At 35.3% G+C, this 15,953-nt stretch overlaps 1 protein-coding gene across 2 annotated transcripts in view; it reads right to left on the reverse strand.

Moving 5' to 3' along the window:
• Positions 1-6,562: 6,562 nt before the first annotated feature.
• FGF12 (fibroblast growth factor 12) overlaps positions 6,563-15,953 on the reverse strand; it is a 537,632-nt gene continuing 528,241 nt past the window's right edge. For both annotated transcript variants that reach the window (XM_057306659.1, XM_026496455.4), the window contains one exon: positions 6,563-7,025. In XM_057306659.1, the coding sequence (XP_057162642.1) occupies positions 6,907-7,025 (119 nt within the window). In that variant the 3' untranslated portion in view covers positions 6,563-6,906. The remainder of the gene's footprint in view (positions 7,026-15,953) is intronic.

Raw genomic sequence — 15,953 nt, forward strand, 5'->3', positions numbered from 1 at the left:
TTGTCAGTCTATTAGCAAAACTCCATCTTAATTTAAGTCATAGAGATGAGAAGGTGTTTTAATGAAAATAAACTTGAATATTAAAAATTTTTTATGAGACTGTTATAAAAACTAATGCAATCTTAATTTAATATTGTTACCATAACGAGAATGAGGGATTGTCTCTGGACCAGTTATATCAAGAATATCGTGTTGGGTTATGCACTCCAAGTTATTAGTGTTTGCTCCGGGTGAACAGAATGGTAAACAAAAAATATTTAAAATACTTGAAAATATTTCACATGAGTAGAGAACACCTGAAGAGAGAGAAAGAAATGACTATGATCTTCAAATATCTATATGACTTTCCCAGAGGTAAAGGATGACATTGACATTGGCTAGACCTAGGGAGTGAAATTTGAAACGATGGGTAGGAGCTATAGGACAAGTTACTTCATATAAAGAAGAACGTTATAAAACCAGTACTGCGGCCAACTGCAATAGGCTACTTTGGGAGATTAATACATTTATCACCATCCAGTGTTCAAACATATGCTATAATCTATAGAAAAGACTCGAAAGTGGCCCGTAGGGCTGTCCCAGGTGATTCTGAAGTCCCAAAGAGCCGTGACTTTAAGACTTGGAATGACTGTTGGGTGATATTTTGAGAAGCATTTTGTAAAGAGCCTAATCCTTACAGTTTTCTTTTTCTCTTTTATGGGTATGAGAAAGTAGATATGATATAAACCTCTGATTTAAAGTAGCCGAGCTGCATTTTCTCGTCCTCTCTGAGATACTCATCTAAAAGCACTGAGGCATATAGCGAGGGCTCAAATGCACCACTTTGCTTTCAAACTGCAACAGTTCGTGTCTTCTTCAGTGACCCACACAGTGCCTTTGCATAGCAGGCATTCAGGGAATTGAACCTATAACGCCTTTGTTTGTCCCTCCCGTGGTTTATGGCAGGAGCTTTAATTCACTAATATTTGCAAAATGTTCTCTGCCAGTTTTTAGAAAATCCAACGAGTTGTGGTAGGAAACACATTCATTAACAAAAATGGAAATGCGCTGTGTTTTGCTACTCGGTGTCCATTTCCAATTCCGTTTGACAAATGGATGCTGAATTTTATTCAAATATTCACCCCTTCGTCTACGCAGACCTATATCCTTGGGGAAGTACACCCAGCAGACAAGTCCAAGGAAAGGCTCAGTCAGGTTCACTTAAACTAGTCAAGCCATCTCAAATTCCTGGCCACTGTGGTTCATCCAAGTATGGATACATTACCCAAATGGGGCCACTGTTTAGATTTTGTTTGTTGGTTTTTTGGGTTTTTTGGGTTTTTTTCCTGGCGGGTCTGTAAGAGAGAACAGAGGATATATATCTGCGGGGTCTGCGACTCGCAAAGGAATACCTGACCGGCAGAGGAAGGTCTCACACGTGGAGGTGGGCGGAGCTAAAAGAACTGCAGACAAATTCAGCCTCGCTGATGATGCTGCGAACCTGGAGAAGTGCCGGTTTGGTTTGGGGATTCTGTTCCGAGCAAGCAGGAGCACCCTGACAATTACAGAGGCTCAAACAAATCTAAATATCGCATTGACAAAATTTTGAATGGCTTTTCATTTTTATTGGTATCAACTCAGGTTTCCCCCCCATCTCATCTGTACACTCTTTTCATGTTTCAGTCATAAGTATTTCCCAAGTGAGGTGTGATTTTCATGCCTCCATAACTTGTCTTCAAACTATTTCCTCTACTTGAGGGGATCCTTGGCATCTCTCTTTTATTACTCAGTAATATCTACTCTCTTTTCAATCCCTGTCTCTCCTGTCGGTTGTATGGAAAAGCTTATTGTAACACCCACTTTCTGGTATTACATTATTTATTTTTGTGTGTGCCTTTCTTAGAATTTTTTAAGACTAAAATTTAGTTTACAATCCCTAAACTCAACCACATCTCTACTTAGTACATTATGAATCAATGAAGAAATGAATGTGCTCTAGTTCTTAATCCCCGAAAAGTAAGACATTAGGTTGACCACTAGGTGCTTCATATTTAGCAAGTAATTTTTACTTTTGGCTATGATGTTCAATAAAAATTCTGACTTAATTCCCCTTCTGTGAATCTAATTTTGATCTTCTTTTATAAGACACAGCACTTTTTCAATGACACGTTATAGGATAAACACATTTTTAAGTAGAGAGACTTCCCAGAGAAGTTTAGTGTTAAAAAAAAAAAGTGCAAGTATTTTGTCTACATGAGCATGCATGAACATCCTGAGATTTTCATTGCTTTTTACTTCAAGAAGATTGTGATGTATAAACATTTTACAAATCTGATCTCAAAAAAATAATGATTTGAATAGTCTGTGCTTCAATGCAAAAATGAAACATTAATTTGTTCAGTTTCTCATACAACAGGTTTATTAAACATTTCAGTGTCAATAATTTCTTAAAACTGTAACATTTAACCTTGTAATGGAGCTAATACCAATTCTATTCATGGGAGTATATTTTGGACTGTTGACCAACTTTAAGTAAAGTGAATGCCAGCATTTTCAGGTTGTGCTTGGAGCAAAGACAAAGAAACATCAACTCATTCTTTCTGACTAATAAAACATCTAATGATGCAATGTTTATGATGACACTATTTTAAAGCTATTGTACTGTTAAATATATTTTCGCTTCTGTTACTGAAGCCTAATATATCATCTCTGAACATCAGCAATTTTCACGTATTTAGATTTTAAATGTTGAATTTTCAGCTTGGGCTCCGCGGAAAAATCCTGAAAAATAAAGATCTGCATTTAGTATCTTTTTCCTGCCCTCAGCCGTAACTTTTCAATCTGAAATGACTTTTCATGGAATCTATGTTAGGAAGTACAGCTTTTTAAGATAACTTTTTAAAAATTAAAAAATAAAACTCACTTCCACATTAAAGAGGGAATTCAGAATCACTGAAGTTCTGAAGGAGCATGTGCTTTGATGATTATTTCCACCAGTTCCTTTTTTTATTATAAAGTGGTGATTTATATTACCATTAGAAATATACATTTGTATATAAAGTTTTGCATTCAAATCTCTTTATTTTTTGATTAGCTATGACTAAAGAGCACAAGTCAAATAAAAACTCTATATATCCATATTTCAGAAGCATATGTATATATACACATATATATTTGTAGAACAATCCACTGTTTTAAATGTGATTCTGATTTAAAAAATGCTATTTACAATTTTATGACAGAGAAATAATCTCAGCCTTTTATGCTATTAAAATGAGCAGGGAATTTTGATGTTTGAGTGGGTCTCACCTTGTGCAGACGAAATTAAGTAACATCATGGAAAAACCTTCTCAAAGCAAGGCCTTGTAGACTAAGACATGAGGGTAGAATAGTAGATTTGCTCTTTCTAGGTCCATGTTTAAAAAAATTATTGGTGATGTAGTCATGCTTCTTCGCCAAGAAATCAGTGGTCTCAAATTAGGACCTTCAAACTTTGCAATACCCAATACGCCATTCTTCATCCTTTACTTTCCCCTCAATACTCTCAGCTCTTGCTAGTGGTACTGCAGGACCACCATCCATAGATATAACCCCTGTCTACACCAGTGTCACTTTCTTAAATTGAAGAATTCTTCTAAAAAGCTATCTGGATTAAAATGAGGCCCGTAAGCATCACAATTCACACCATATTGGTGTTTCTTTATTGCACCAATCCATAGCGGCTAAAAATGAGCTATGAAACTCATATGTAAAATTTGAAACCCAAACTATTACTGTGATCAAGAATGGGTTGGCTGGCTGTCCTCCAGTTTCCTGAAGCACAAAAGGCTCTAAATTAGCAAATGGAACTTCAGCACCATTTTGTTTCTACACCTCAAACTTCTAGCTTAAAAATCAAGTGAAGTATATTGACCAGAAAACTACTCTCGGATTCTCAAAAGTTTTGTTTTCATTCTTAAGCCCATTGATTTTGAAACATGTTACAATAAGGACTCTTAGAATAAACAGATCTTAACTTATATGTATGTAGTCAATTACAAAGCTTTACTAAAAGTTGTATTTTTCCTGAGAATAAACCAATGAATTAAAAAAAAAAAAGAGCTTATTTTATTTATGGGAACAAAAGAGATGGATGAATTGAGACCCAGAAATTGGAAAGACGAAAATCAAAGTACAGAATTCTTTCACTTGGAAGAAACTTGAAAAACAAATGATTTAAACTGGCTCATGTTTTTGGAGGAAACAGGATAATTATATGTTTATATTTGGTAATTGTTTGAAAACCTAGATGGTGAATACCGACTTTTTCTATTAAAGGTTTTCTGTACTTAAAAAGTAAGCAGCAGTTCAGGAAATGTTCATCCTTTGCTCTAAACTGCAGTTTTTGTTAGGTTAACATGTAAAAGAAATAGGAGGTTTCCAATTTATTCTTCAAAATTAATTGTAAATAAGGAAAAGCTAATTTCTAAACATTTTACTGTGGTCAACATTTGCTTGAATGATATGGAAAAAATATAGAAATTGGGTGGTTAGACTTCTGTTTCTTAACTGCAATCAGGAAGAAGACAAGTATGAGTCTTGGTGATAAATGATGGACAGCCGTTGACAACTGGGGGGAAATCGTGTTGGGAGTTTGTATCCCTATCACATTTTTCATAATATTTAACCGGATTAAATATATTGTCATGAAATCATTTATGTAATTAAGAACACTTAAAACTGTCAATTGGGTTACTGATGAGTTTGTGGGGTGTGTGTGTGTGCGTGCGTGTGTGCGTGTGTGATCACCATAAAATCTCAAGTCATTTCGTGCTAAATGAGCCTGTGACCCATTTTGTAGAACCCTCTTTCTTTGTACTTTTTCAAAGAAAACAAGGCTTTGTGCTTGGGATTTTTTTGTTCCTAGAAGTGACAGGTGTGTTTAGAATCAAGTTGAATCAAGAGTGACAAGGAGAAATACGCCCAGATTTGTAATTTTTTTTTTTACAAGGGTATTCTTCTCGAAGAGCAACATTTTTTTTTCTTTTAATTTAAATGTCTTTATTTGTTACTTTCAAAATATTTTGGTTAAACTAATATCTTTTGCAAATATGTGTTCCAAATCCTTGCCTAGATGCCTAACTTTTATTCTTTACAACCGATAAGGCAAATTCCTCCATTTCGTTTTCTGCTAACCTCCTGATAACATAAATAGAATACTTGGTGAAGGACACAAACCACTATTGAAGAATAATGATTGTGTAGAGTGAGGGGAACTACACTGACTTTGAAAGAATACAGCAACCAATGGCAAGGTCATTTAAGTGAAGGCCTAGAGTTTCCGCAAAGTGTATATATTTTAGGGAGTCATATTTGGAACAATACATGCTGGACAGTAGAGCTATAGGAGAAGTAACATGCTAAGTCTTCTCATTGATAATATCCATAATTCTGCATACATTTTTTAACATTCTGTTTTATTTTAATTTGGATGTCTCTATACCATTCCTGATTTGTAGGACTAAGTAGATCTATTTTTTTTCCCAAGGCAATTGTACAACGTTCATTTCTTCCCTAGTAGTTTTCTAAAACTTTAGTATTCCTAACTATGCATTTGCCTCGTCCTTACACTGAGTTCTCTTTTTTTTTTTTCTCACTACTTTAAGCTCACACAACCCTGTGCGTTGGAACCATAGCTGTTAATTCTATATCGTTTCTCTATGCCCCTTGAAAAGTCAATGTATCAAGTTCCCTTCTGTGTTCTAGGAGACAGTTACTGTCAACTAGACTTATTAACAAGAATATATAGCAACAAGCAAGCCACTGGCTTCATGATATAGCGAATTAAGAGTTTCACAGCCATGCCTCCCAATTTCTTGGTGAAGTTTGGAAAATGCTACATACATAAAACTCTGGTAAGGTACAAAGGCAAATACAATTTGCTTTGACCAATATCCTAGGATTTATTTCCTTGTGTGAAACCCCTTTTCTTCCTTTCCTGCTGCAAGAGATGGTACAAAACTCTCTAACACAGCTCGGCATGCACCTATACTCTCAAAGCTGTGCACAGTGTGAAAAGTCAGACCAAATGATATGAGCATATAACTTATTCATCACTGCCCAGGCATGGCAATGACACAAAAGTCCCAAAAGTTACCTCAGCCTTAGAACACATGTTTTTTTTTTCTAAATGACTAAAAGAATGAGATCCTGGATTAATCCCTTTGAGAAAAATATGATACTCTCCTAGGTTAATCTGAAACTCTTTTTATGAAGGAATGAAATCAGCTAATACCATTAAATCAAACAGAAGTCTATCTTTTGCATAAAATCATCATAAGTAGCAAATTCAAGAATAAAACTTTAAACTTCTAAATGATTCCTGGCTTATATCATAGGGGTGTTAGAAGAATTTATTATTTGTACATGTTCAAAATCATGGTAAAAAAAAAAATCCTGGAAACAGGATGTAATTATGTGTCAATTCCAGATGCCCAAGGAAAATTCAAATTCAACACAAAGCACACATCACAGCATTATCCGAAGTTTGAGTTATTCAGGGAATTACATTAATTTGTAAGTTCAATTCTCCAAAACCCTTGTCTTTAAGATAATAACTTTATTTCAAATTTATTATAGTATGTCTTCATTATATTTAGCCTTCTATTAATAACAGCACGATGTTGTGGTGTCCTGATTTATTTTTTCCCTTGATTTTATGTGTGCTAATATTTGTATATGTACATTTTCTACCACATTGCAACAGGCAAGCTTTGGTTCAATTTCTTTGTCCTACACAAAGGAAGATTTTTGAGTGCAGAATCTTAGTCACTAGGTCCTGGGTTGCCATTTTATTTTCCTCTCCTTGGGTGGATTTATTGTAAGGAAATGGGTAAAGGGGAGGGGAGAAAGAGAAGGGATGAGAGGGACGAAGGGAAGAGTTCTCAGCTATGTTGAATCTTGATTCACGACTTTGCCTCCATTCATGGTTGGTGTTCCAGAACTTTTCCTTGAACGCCCTTGTTTTTCTCCAATTTCATGAAGTGATGGCTCTCTGTACATACACACTGAAAAGCAAAATTACATCAATTATTTATTATCATTGTAGACATCAATTTGGCTTCAATAAACACATCAAATTTGATTTTACAATATTCTTCACTCTCTTCACTAGCTCCTCTCCCCAGTGTAAAAATGAGTTTTAACTTAATAACACATTTAGTGGATACAAATGGTCCTCTTCCGGTTCTATCAGTCATAACCTTTTAAGTCTTCATGAACTGAGGTCATAGAGTGGTTTCTGTTCTCTTACAGATAAGGCTTGAGTCTTACCTGTCTGCTAATCTATATAACAGGATTTTCATCTAGAGTTAGAGAAGACATTGTGAGTATAACATTAAAAGGATAGAAATAGATACTTGTATCTTTTAGTCCTTGATCTGCAGTCTAACTTGCATAGGAAAAAAAAATCCTTATTTACATGCTCCTAATCTTCACCCTACTACAAGAAATATGACATTGTTATGTCCAACTGAAATATTTACCACCAATTTTCAGGGCATCCTTCATAAGAAATGATAATAGGAGGGAGGACAGAGGAAAACAAACAAACAAACAAAATGCCATTTTCTTGATTGTTCCAGGTTTGAATATGCAACTGTGAGATTTTAGTTCACCTCTATATAAAACAGTTCCTCTCTCCTCTATTGTTTTGTCTGGCTCTAAATCTCAGTAATCTATGAATTATCATGACTATTGCTAGATTACTGCATAGAAAGAATAATAATTTTCAATTCACAGTTATTCTTGTAAGATAGGATTTTCATTCCTTATGTTTTTGTGAAATAAACAAATGTGTACAAGCACATGAAATATTTCACTTCAATATCAGGAATTATTTTTATCCTTGATTTAGGAAATAGTTAAGTACCTCCACTTATTGAACCAACATTACAGTGCTTTGGTAATCTGAAAGCTATTTCTAATCAAATAGCTTCCTCGCTTGGGCTTTGCCCTGGTGCAGGAGACCTGAGCATGGCTATAACCAAAGAGATGCCACATGGTGGTTAAGAGAACCAACTTGGGAACCACACTGCCTGGGTGACATCCTCACTCAGCCGCTCATTAACTATGTCAACTTAGACACACTCTCATAGCTAAAAAACTGCATTTTTATGAGGACTAAATGCCTGTATATAGTAAGCATCCAAAGATGTTTAAGAAAATGAAGGAGCTGATCTCTTCATGAGAATTTTGAATAACAGATTGCAGAGAACAAAGTGGTAATTTTTTTTTTTTTTGGTTAAAGGTATTCTAAATTCAAAACTAGATTAAGAAAGTTAAGATATAAGACATATTCTCTTTAGACTAGTTTAGTGATGCGGAGACAGGTTTTTTCCCCCAACATCTCAGTGGTAGAGCTTCTTAAACGTTAATGTGCTTTTGAATCACCCAGCGATGTTGTTAAAATGCAGATTCTGATACAGAAAGTTTTTGTGGAGTTGAGATTCTACGTTTTTAATAAGCTCCTAGGCGATGCTGATCTTGGTAAATGAAGCCACAGTTTGGGTAGTACAAAATACACATACAAACTATGTTTGCTAAGTATATTGTGCAAAATTATTACACATATTTATTTATATTTATTTTATTTCATTTTTTTACATATATATTTTAAATGAGATTTCAAAGTATTTCAATTATTGCAGTAAATGGCCCCTCCAATATCCCAAAAGACCTTTGGCCTAAGTAACAAATTCGTACAGAGGAAATGAGTTCAGAATGAATTGATGCTGTAATTTTCAGATGATATCAGTAGATAATTTAAGTTTCTGCTTTCTTTTACAAAAGACAGAAGATCCTTATGGAAGATCCTATTGAAATCTTGAAATTCCTCAAGTCTAATGTCTCTTACCTGTATTTCTGTTACGGGCGAAGTGTCAAAATCTCCAAAATTAACCATACATTTATATTTATAAAATATAGCTATTTATTTATAACTGGTAAGTGCACAGGGGAACTCAGAAGTAATGAAGTGGTTCTATTAGAAAGCTATTCATGTGATACCATAAAACAGTTTTCCTTACTCTGCCACCTAGTCAGCTGTGAAAACCAATAGATCCCCAGGCCCGACTACAGAGCGCTAAATCAGAGTCTCAAAGAATGACAAAAATAATCTTTTAAAATATATATAATACTTATATTATATATATTAGAAATATAATATATAACATTAATAAAATTAATAGTATATTAATATATCGATGTATTATTTATAATTTAATATTATATATAATTATAATAAATAATATTTACACACACATATATATATGTTGTGTGTATGTATATATATATATATATATAAAATAGAGAGGGCGCCTGGGTGACTCAGTTGGGTAAGCATCTGACTTGATTTCAGTTCAGGTCATGATCTCAGGGTCTTGGGATTGAGCCCCGCATTGGGTTCTGAGCTGAGAGCTAGGCGTCTGCTTGAGATTCTCTCTCTGCTTCTCCCTCTGCCCCTGCCTCTGGCTCATGCATGCTCTCTAAATAAATAAATAAATAAATAAATAAATAAATAACATCTTAAAATATATATGTGTGTGTGTACGTGTATATATATATATATACACACATACATACACCTGCAAATTTCTTAAACTCCAACTTAGAGATACTTGAAGGATGTTACTTTCCAATTTAAATTAAAGAATATCCTTTTTATATAACTTTTATACTGGAATTTCTTATTTTACTACTTATTTTTTAGTTTCCTTATGTCATGGATTCTTCTCAGGGTGTTTGCTTTTAATTTGTATTTATTTTTATTTATTTTGTGTGTGTGTGTTATTTCTCACTTATACATAAAATACTTCAGTCATGACAATGCAAAATGTTGCCATTATAATTACCACTGCAGATAACTTTTCCAATAACTTAACCCTGCTCTCCATCCTGATAGCAAGTCCCCAAAGAGGATTTTTAAATTGACATCTGAACATTTTCAGTCCTTCAAAAAGAACAAAACTCCTTAGTACCACAGCAGAGTGAGCGATTTGCTCTCCTCCAGGACTACTCGATTACTAACTTTCAGATATTTCTATTAAATGGAGTAATAAAATTCCAGGTTTTGAAAAAACTAGTTCATATATCTTAGTTGGAAAATAAAGAGTAATAAATGGGTTTCCTAGCTCACTGAACCCCCCCTCAATAAATCAAGAAAGTATTTGAATTTCTGTATTTCTGTTAAAAGAAAGAACTGTTTCTTTAAAGAAAGCAAACTTAGGTCAAATCTAGGAATTGCATGCAAATATAAACAAAGAGAGCAAAATCTTTGTCAAACAAATGTTAATTTCTTGGGCTTTAATTTTCATTCTTTATAGGTTTTGGGATGTCAGTATTACTGTCTAACTCAGGAAGCTAAGAAATCAAGGAGTACAAATCTCAATCAAATTTTAGAATGAAAATGTAATTAAAAGAGCATGATCCAGTTAAAAAGCAAAGAAAGAAAGGACAAAACATTTATCTTCAGTAATATAACTTCCTTTGATGGTTGTATTAACCCTCCTTAACTGTGCTATTCTAAATGACACACAATAAAAAGATGACATGAAATACAAGAAGAAAACAGAAGGTGTAAGTGTTCTACAACGTGCATTTTATGTCCAAAATGGAAAACCCAATCACTTTGATGTACAAAATAACCACAGTCTAATTTCATAAATAAACTTTTAATCCCTCAAAAAAATCTATTATTTCAGAGTTTTCAAAGCCATTTTATTTTATTTTATTTTTTAAGATTTATTTATTTGAGAGAGGCAGAGCACAAGCAGGGGGTAGGGGCAGAGGGAGAGGGAGAAGCAGGCCCCCCACTGAGCAGGGAGCCCAACACGGGGCTCGATCCCATGACCCTGGGATAATGACCTGAGCCAAAGGCTGATGCTTAACCAACTGAGCCACCCAGATACCCCTCAAAACCATGTTAAATTGACTAATTTATTTGATAATTATAATAACCTTGTGAATAAAGTGAGAAATTCTCAGCCGAATTTTTTAAATGTTAAAGAAACTAAGCAACTTCCCTAAGTCAGATGGTGAGTAACGGCAGAGCCAGGATGAGAATGTTGGGCTTCAAAATCCTAGTCAAGAATTCTAATTAAAGCAGAAGAGCAATTCATCAAAAAATGGAACAAATGATTGTCTTATATCAGACAATGTTTAAATTAGATCCATTTATTAATTGAGATTCAAGTTGGCCTTACCTCTACTAAATATTCCTAATGTCATCGGAAAATGGTAATAAAAACGAATGCAGGGTGGCTATTTTTAAAAAGGAAAACAAAAAACAAAAACAAAGTAGCAAGTGTTGGAGAGTATGTGGAGAAACTGAAAACATTGTATGTTGCTGGTGGAGACATAAAATGTATGGCCACTGTGGAAAATGATATGGTGACTCCTCAAAAAATTAAACATAGAATTATCATATAATCCAGAAATTCCACCAAAATAAATGAAAGCAGGGATGTGAACAGATATTTGCACACCTATGGTCAGAGCAGCATTATTTACAATAGTCAAAAGGTGGGAGTGGCAAAAATATCTATCAAGGGATGACTGATAAACAAAATGTGGTATACACATATAATGCAATATTGCTCAGCCTTTATTTTATTTTATTTTATTTTTTAAGATTTTATTTATTTGACAGAGATAGAGACAGCCAGCGAGAGACGGAACACAAGCAGGGGGAGTGGGAGAGGAAGAAGCAGGCTCCTAGTGGAAGAGCCTGATGTGGGGCTCGATCCCATAACGCCGGGGATGACGCCCTGAGCCGAAGGCAGACGCTTAACCGCTGTGCCACCCAGGCGCCCCTCAGCCTTTAAAAAGTAAGGAAATTCTGACACAAGCATGCACCTTGAAAACATCAGGCTAAGTGAAATAAGCTAGACACAAAAGGACAAATATTTTATAATTCCATTTATGTGGGATACCTAAAGTAGTCAAATTCATAAAGACAGAAAGGAGAAGAGTGGTTACCTGAGGCTGGGGGAAGGGAGAAAGATACAATGTGTAAAAGCACAAGGTGAATGTAATGGTACTGAAATGTACACTTACAATGGTTAAAATGTTAAATTTTATGTTGTGTATATTTTACACAGCATAATTAATAATTTCACATTTTTTAAAAAAAATCACAGACACACAAATACTGAGTGTAAGCTGTAAACAAAGAAATGACTATTAAAGCCAGAAATGTCTTATTTGCATAAAAGAGCCAACAATTCCCTAATAGTCAAAAATATTAGTCTTGGTACTATGGTAAAGATGGAGAGAATTGAGATATAACTGAGGGGGTATAGAGTTGGTAAGAAGATAGGAAAATCTGATGAGAATATTCTAGGAATGCACTGCCTAATATAATATCTATTTTGCCATATGTGATCACAGAGCACTTAAAATGTGCTTAGTTCAATTCAGATGTGCTGTAAGTATAAAACACTAAATTTAAAGGCCACACAAAAAGAACAGTATCTCACCAGTAATGAATTAACTAGTTACATATTAAATAGATAATATTTTGGATATATTGGGCTGAATATATTATTAAAATTTGTCATGTTTGTTTTATTTTTTAAATGTAAATATCAGAACAATTTAAATTACGCATGTAGCTCATATGATATTTCTATCAGACAGCTCTTAGAAGAGTTTGTTGTTGTCTGGAAGAGAAGTGTCCTGACTGGAGCTAAAGCTGTAAATTACTGAACGATGGGAGGCCAGTGGAGAAAATTGTCTGACGGGACTCATCCTGATGCTCATATGTAGACTTGGGAGATGCAGAGTATCTTAGAAGCCTTTGGTAGGATGGAACTGGTTCACAAAAACATTTATTGGCCCTTTTGACTTGGCTTAAATAACATTGTATCACTTTCATCCTAAAATGGCCTTTCCAAGTTCTTGTCTCTCCTCCAATGTCAATTACTCTTTTGCGAATATCCAAAGCTGAATTGCTACAAGCATTGATTTGTTCGTTGATTCTATAAACAGGTGCACATTTAGATTTGTGCCAGGCACTCTGCTAGATTCCATAGCAACTGCGAGAGATGACTACTTGATTTCTGCCATCATGGAGCTCAAGGCTAAGAAGGGGAGCACAGATGTGCACACAAATCACAGGGTGTTCAGAGCCAGAGTAGAGAGGTGAATGGAAATGAGTACAGAACAACAGCTATTCGATGCTAATTTAGCCTTGAAGGGTGCACAGGATTTAGAGAGATGGATAGGCTACCGAAAGGGAGTGAAGCAATGAAGTGCAGGTTATATAAGAAAAGCAGGGACTGGTTGGAGAATGGGGTAAAATAGAAAAGTAGGAAGGGATAAGCCCAGCAGGGCTAACTTGTGTCAGACTTCCTGAGTTCCAAGCTGGAAATTTTAAAGCATGATCCTGATGTCTATCAGCCTCAATTTGATAGGGAACGAAGAGTTAAAAAAATATGTCCATCAAGTACAGGAGTGTATAGAGAAAATCTATTTATTCAATCTCATTATCTAGAAAAATGTCTAACTATGTTTGCATGACATGAATACAGCCAGTCAGATTAGTCAGGAAGAATCGGTCAAACTGAATCTCACTGCACGGATCCTATAACGAATGGTTGGCAGCCTCTGAAACTTTGATGAGTTCTGATAACTTGCAAACACAATTGGAATTTCTTAGACACAGACCTAGTTTGAGGCAGCGTTACATGTGAAATCTGCTGTTTATCTACTATACATAGTATCTGATATACTCCAAGTACCATAATTCTGACTACAACTGAAAGGTGGGGTTCACTTGGTTAAGCTAACTAACATGTGGAGAAGAGTCATCCTTTCGTTTTGTGGGGAGCTTCATGTAGCACTGAAGAAGACTAAACAAACAACAAATGGTAAATCAAGAATTACTAATCCCAAATAGGAGCATCACATATACTTTCCAGTAAAAATCAATCACAATTTTATACAGCTACTAGTACTAGACTTTGGAATTCTGGTATTAATTTCCAATCATATACTAAGCAATTGTGGGAAACCTTTAGGAAGCATATCTAGGAGGGGCGCCTCGGTGGCGCAGTCGTTAAGCGTCTGCCTTTGGCTCAGGGCGTGATCCCAGCGTTCTGGGATTGAGCCCCGCATCAGGCTCCTCTGCTGGGAGCCTGCTTCTTCCTCTCCCACTCCCCCTGCTTGTGTTCCCTCTCTCGCTGGCTGTCTCTATCTCTGTCAACTAAATAAATAAAATCTTAAAAAAAAAAAAAAAAAGAAGCATATCTAGGAAACTGCCTAGGTTCTGAACTCCAAATAGTTACATAAATTCTACAAGCTCCCAACTCGTGCTTCTCAAATCAGCCCCATACTATGCAAGATTACGTTTTTCTCTTCCTGATAATCAGGTCCTTATTAATAATTGCAATGACCTCAGATCTTTTAATTTGCATTATTTCAAAGTACAATAATTTTTAAGGGGGGGGAGTTTTCCATCACTTTCTATTACAATAAGCTATTATTTCATTAGGAACAGATTTATTTTGCTCTAGGAGGCTTTACGTTAAAAAAAAAAATCTCTTTGTTTTTGAATATTTTCTTCCTGTGTCCTCTTGTGTGCATTTGGCCCACTTCAGCTAGGAGAGCAGTTTGATATTCCAGTTCTTATGATGAGGAGTAATTTCCAGACTGGGAATAAAGTGAAACAAACAAACAAAAAATCTAACTCCCTGTATTTCTTGTTCTCCCAGCTCCCCAATCACCTTTCTCAGAAACTCAGATTCAGTGCCACGGCCCACTTAACAACTGGAAACAAGTTCTCTGATTTAGGCAATTTGTGATGTTGCAATCTCACCGTGTCTCATCTGAGACCCTGGGGACTACTTTTGCGATACAGATTTTATTTATAGTGGACATGATTTAATGGCTACCACCTGGCATAGAACTGATTTCCAATTGTGTTTCTAATTTCACTTTACCCTATTTTCCCAACAAAGTTTCACTATCTAAATATCAAGAATGTTCAGCGTCCTGATGATACAATGGTTGATCAACAACATTGTTGCTCTTTCACCTGGCACTTCTGGGTGGTTCTTGATCACATTCCTTGTCCTCTTTCCTCTTTAAAGCACACACAAAAAAAATAATTACTCTTTTTTATCCCACAGGATGTTTTTGAGATAAATATCATTATTTCTCTAACACGTGTGGTATCATAATGGTTTTGGGTAAGTGGTTAAAGGAGACAACGTTCTGAAAAGGGAAGCATTTCTGTTTGGTTCTTTCTTCAAATCAGTTTTCTATGTTCTCTCTATTTTGATATATGTTTCAATTTATTTCTCTTCTTCCCCTTCTCATCACCCTCCCCCTTTCTCTTCTCCTCCTTCTGGATGTTTCCTTTTATTCATGTTTTGATTTTCTTGATCCATAGTACACTGGAACAGAAGGATTCACTGCAGCTTTCAGGGTAAAAATGAGGTAGAGAGATTTGATGAGAGAATATTCTTCCTCATGTGCAGACACAATGACACATGAAAGTTTCTAATAGCATAGCCCACATCGTGTATTAAGACCTAGCATTCACTAGAAATCCCCCGTTCAACCCTTTAATGTGAGCAGAACACACCCGTATGACAGATACTAGTCACATTGTTACTGGGCATAGTGAAGGCTGTCATTTTCACGGCCACCTGAGATGCACTGGCTATATTTCTATAGAAAGCCCTGCAGTTCTGATATCACAAATAAAATGCTTCACTTGGTCGTGCCAAGACCATAAGCTACCAACTTTAGAATAAGCTATGGTATTTGCTCTATTTATCTTTTGCTTTATTTTTAAATACAAGATTGTGTCGTTAGAAAAGAGAGAGACCGAATATATACCACTGAGCATTGAAATCTTGTCAAAAATAAAACACATCTTCTCTTTGTAAGATTATGGTATAGGTCTTTCCTGGACAGGCTTTCCAGCTACC

Source organism: Ursus arctos, unplaced genomic scaffold, assembly GCF_023065955.2.
Source record: "Ursus arctos isolate Adak ecotype North America unplaced genomic scaffold, UrsArc2.0 scaffold_4, whole genome shotgun sequence".
NCBI classification, from domain to species: Eukaryota; Metazoa; Chordata; class Mammalia; order Carnivora; family Ursidae; genus Ursus; species Ursus arctos.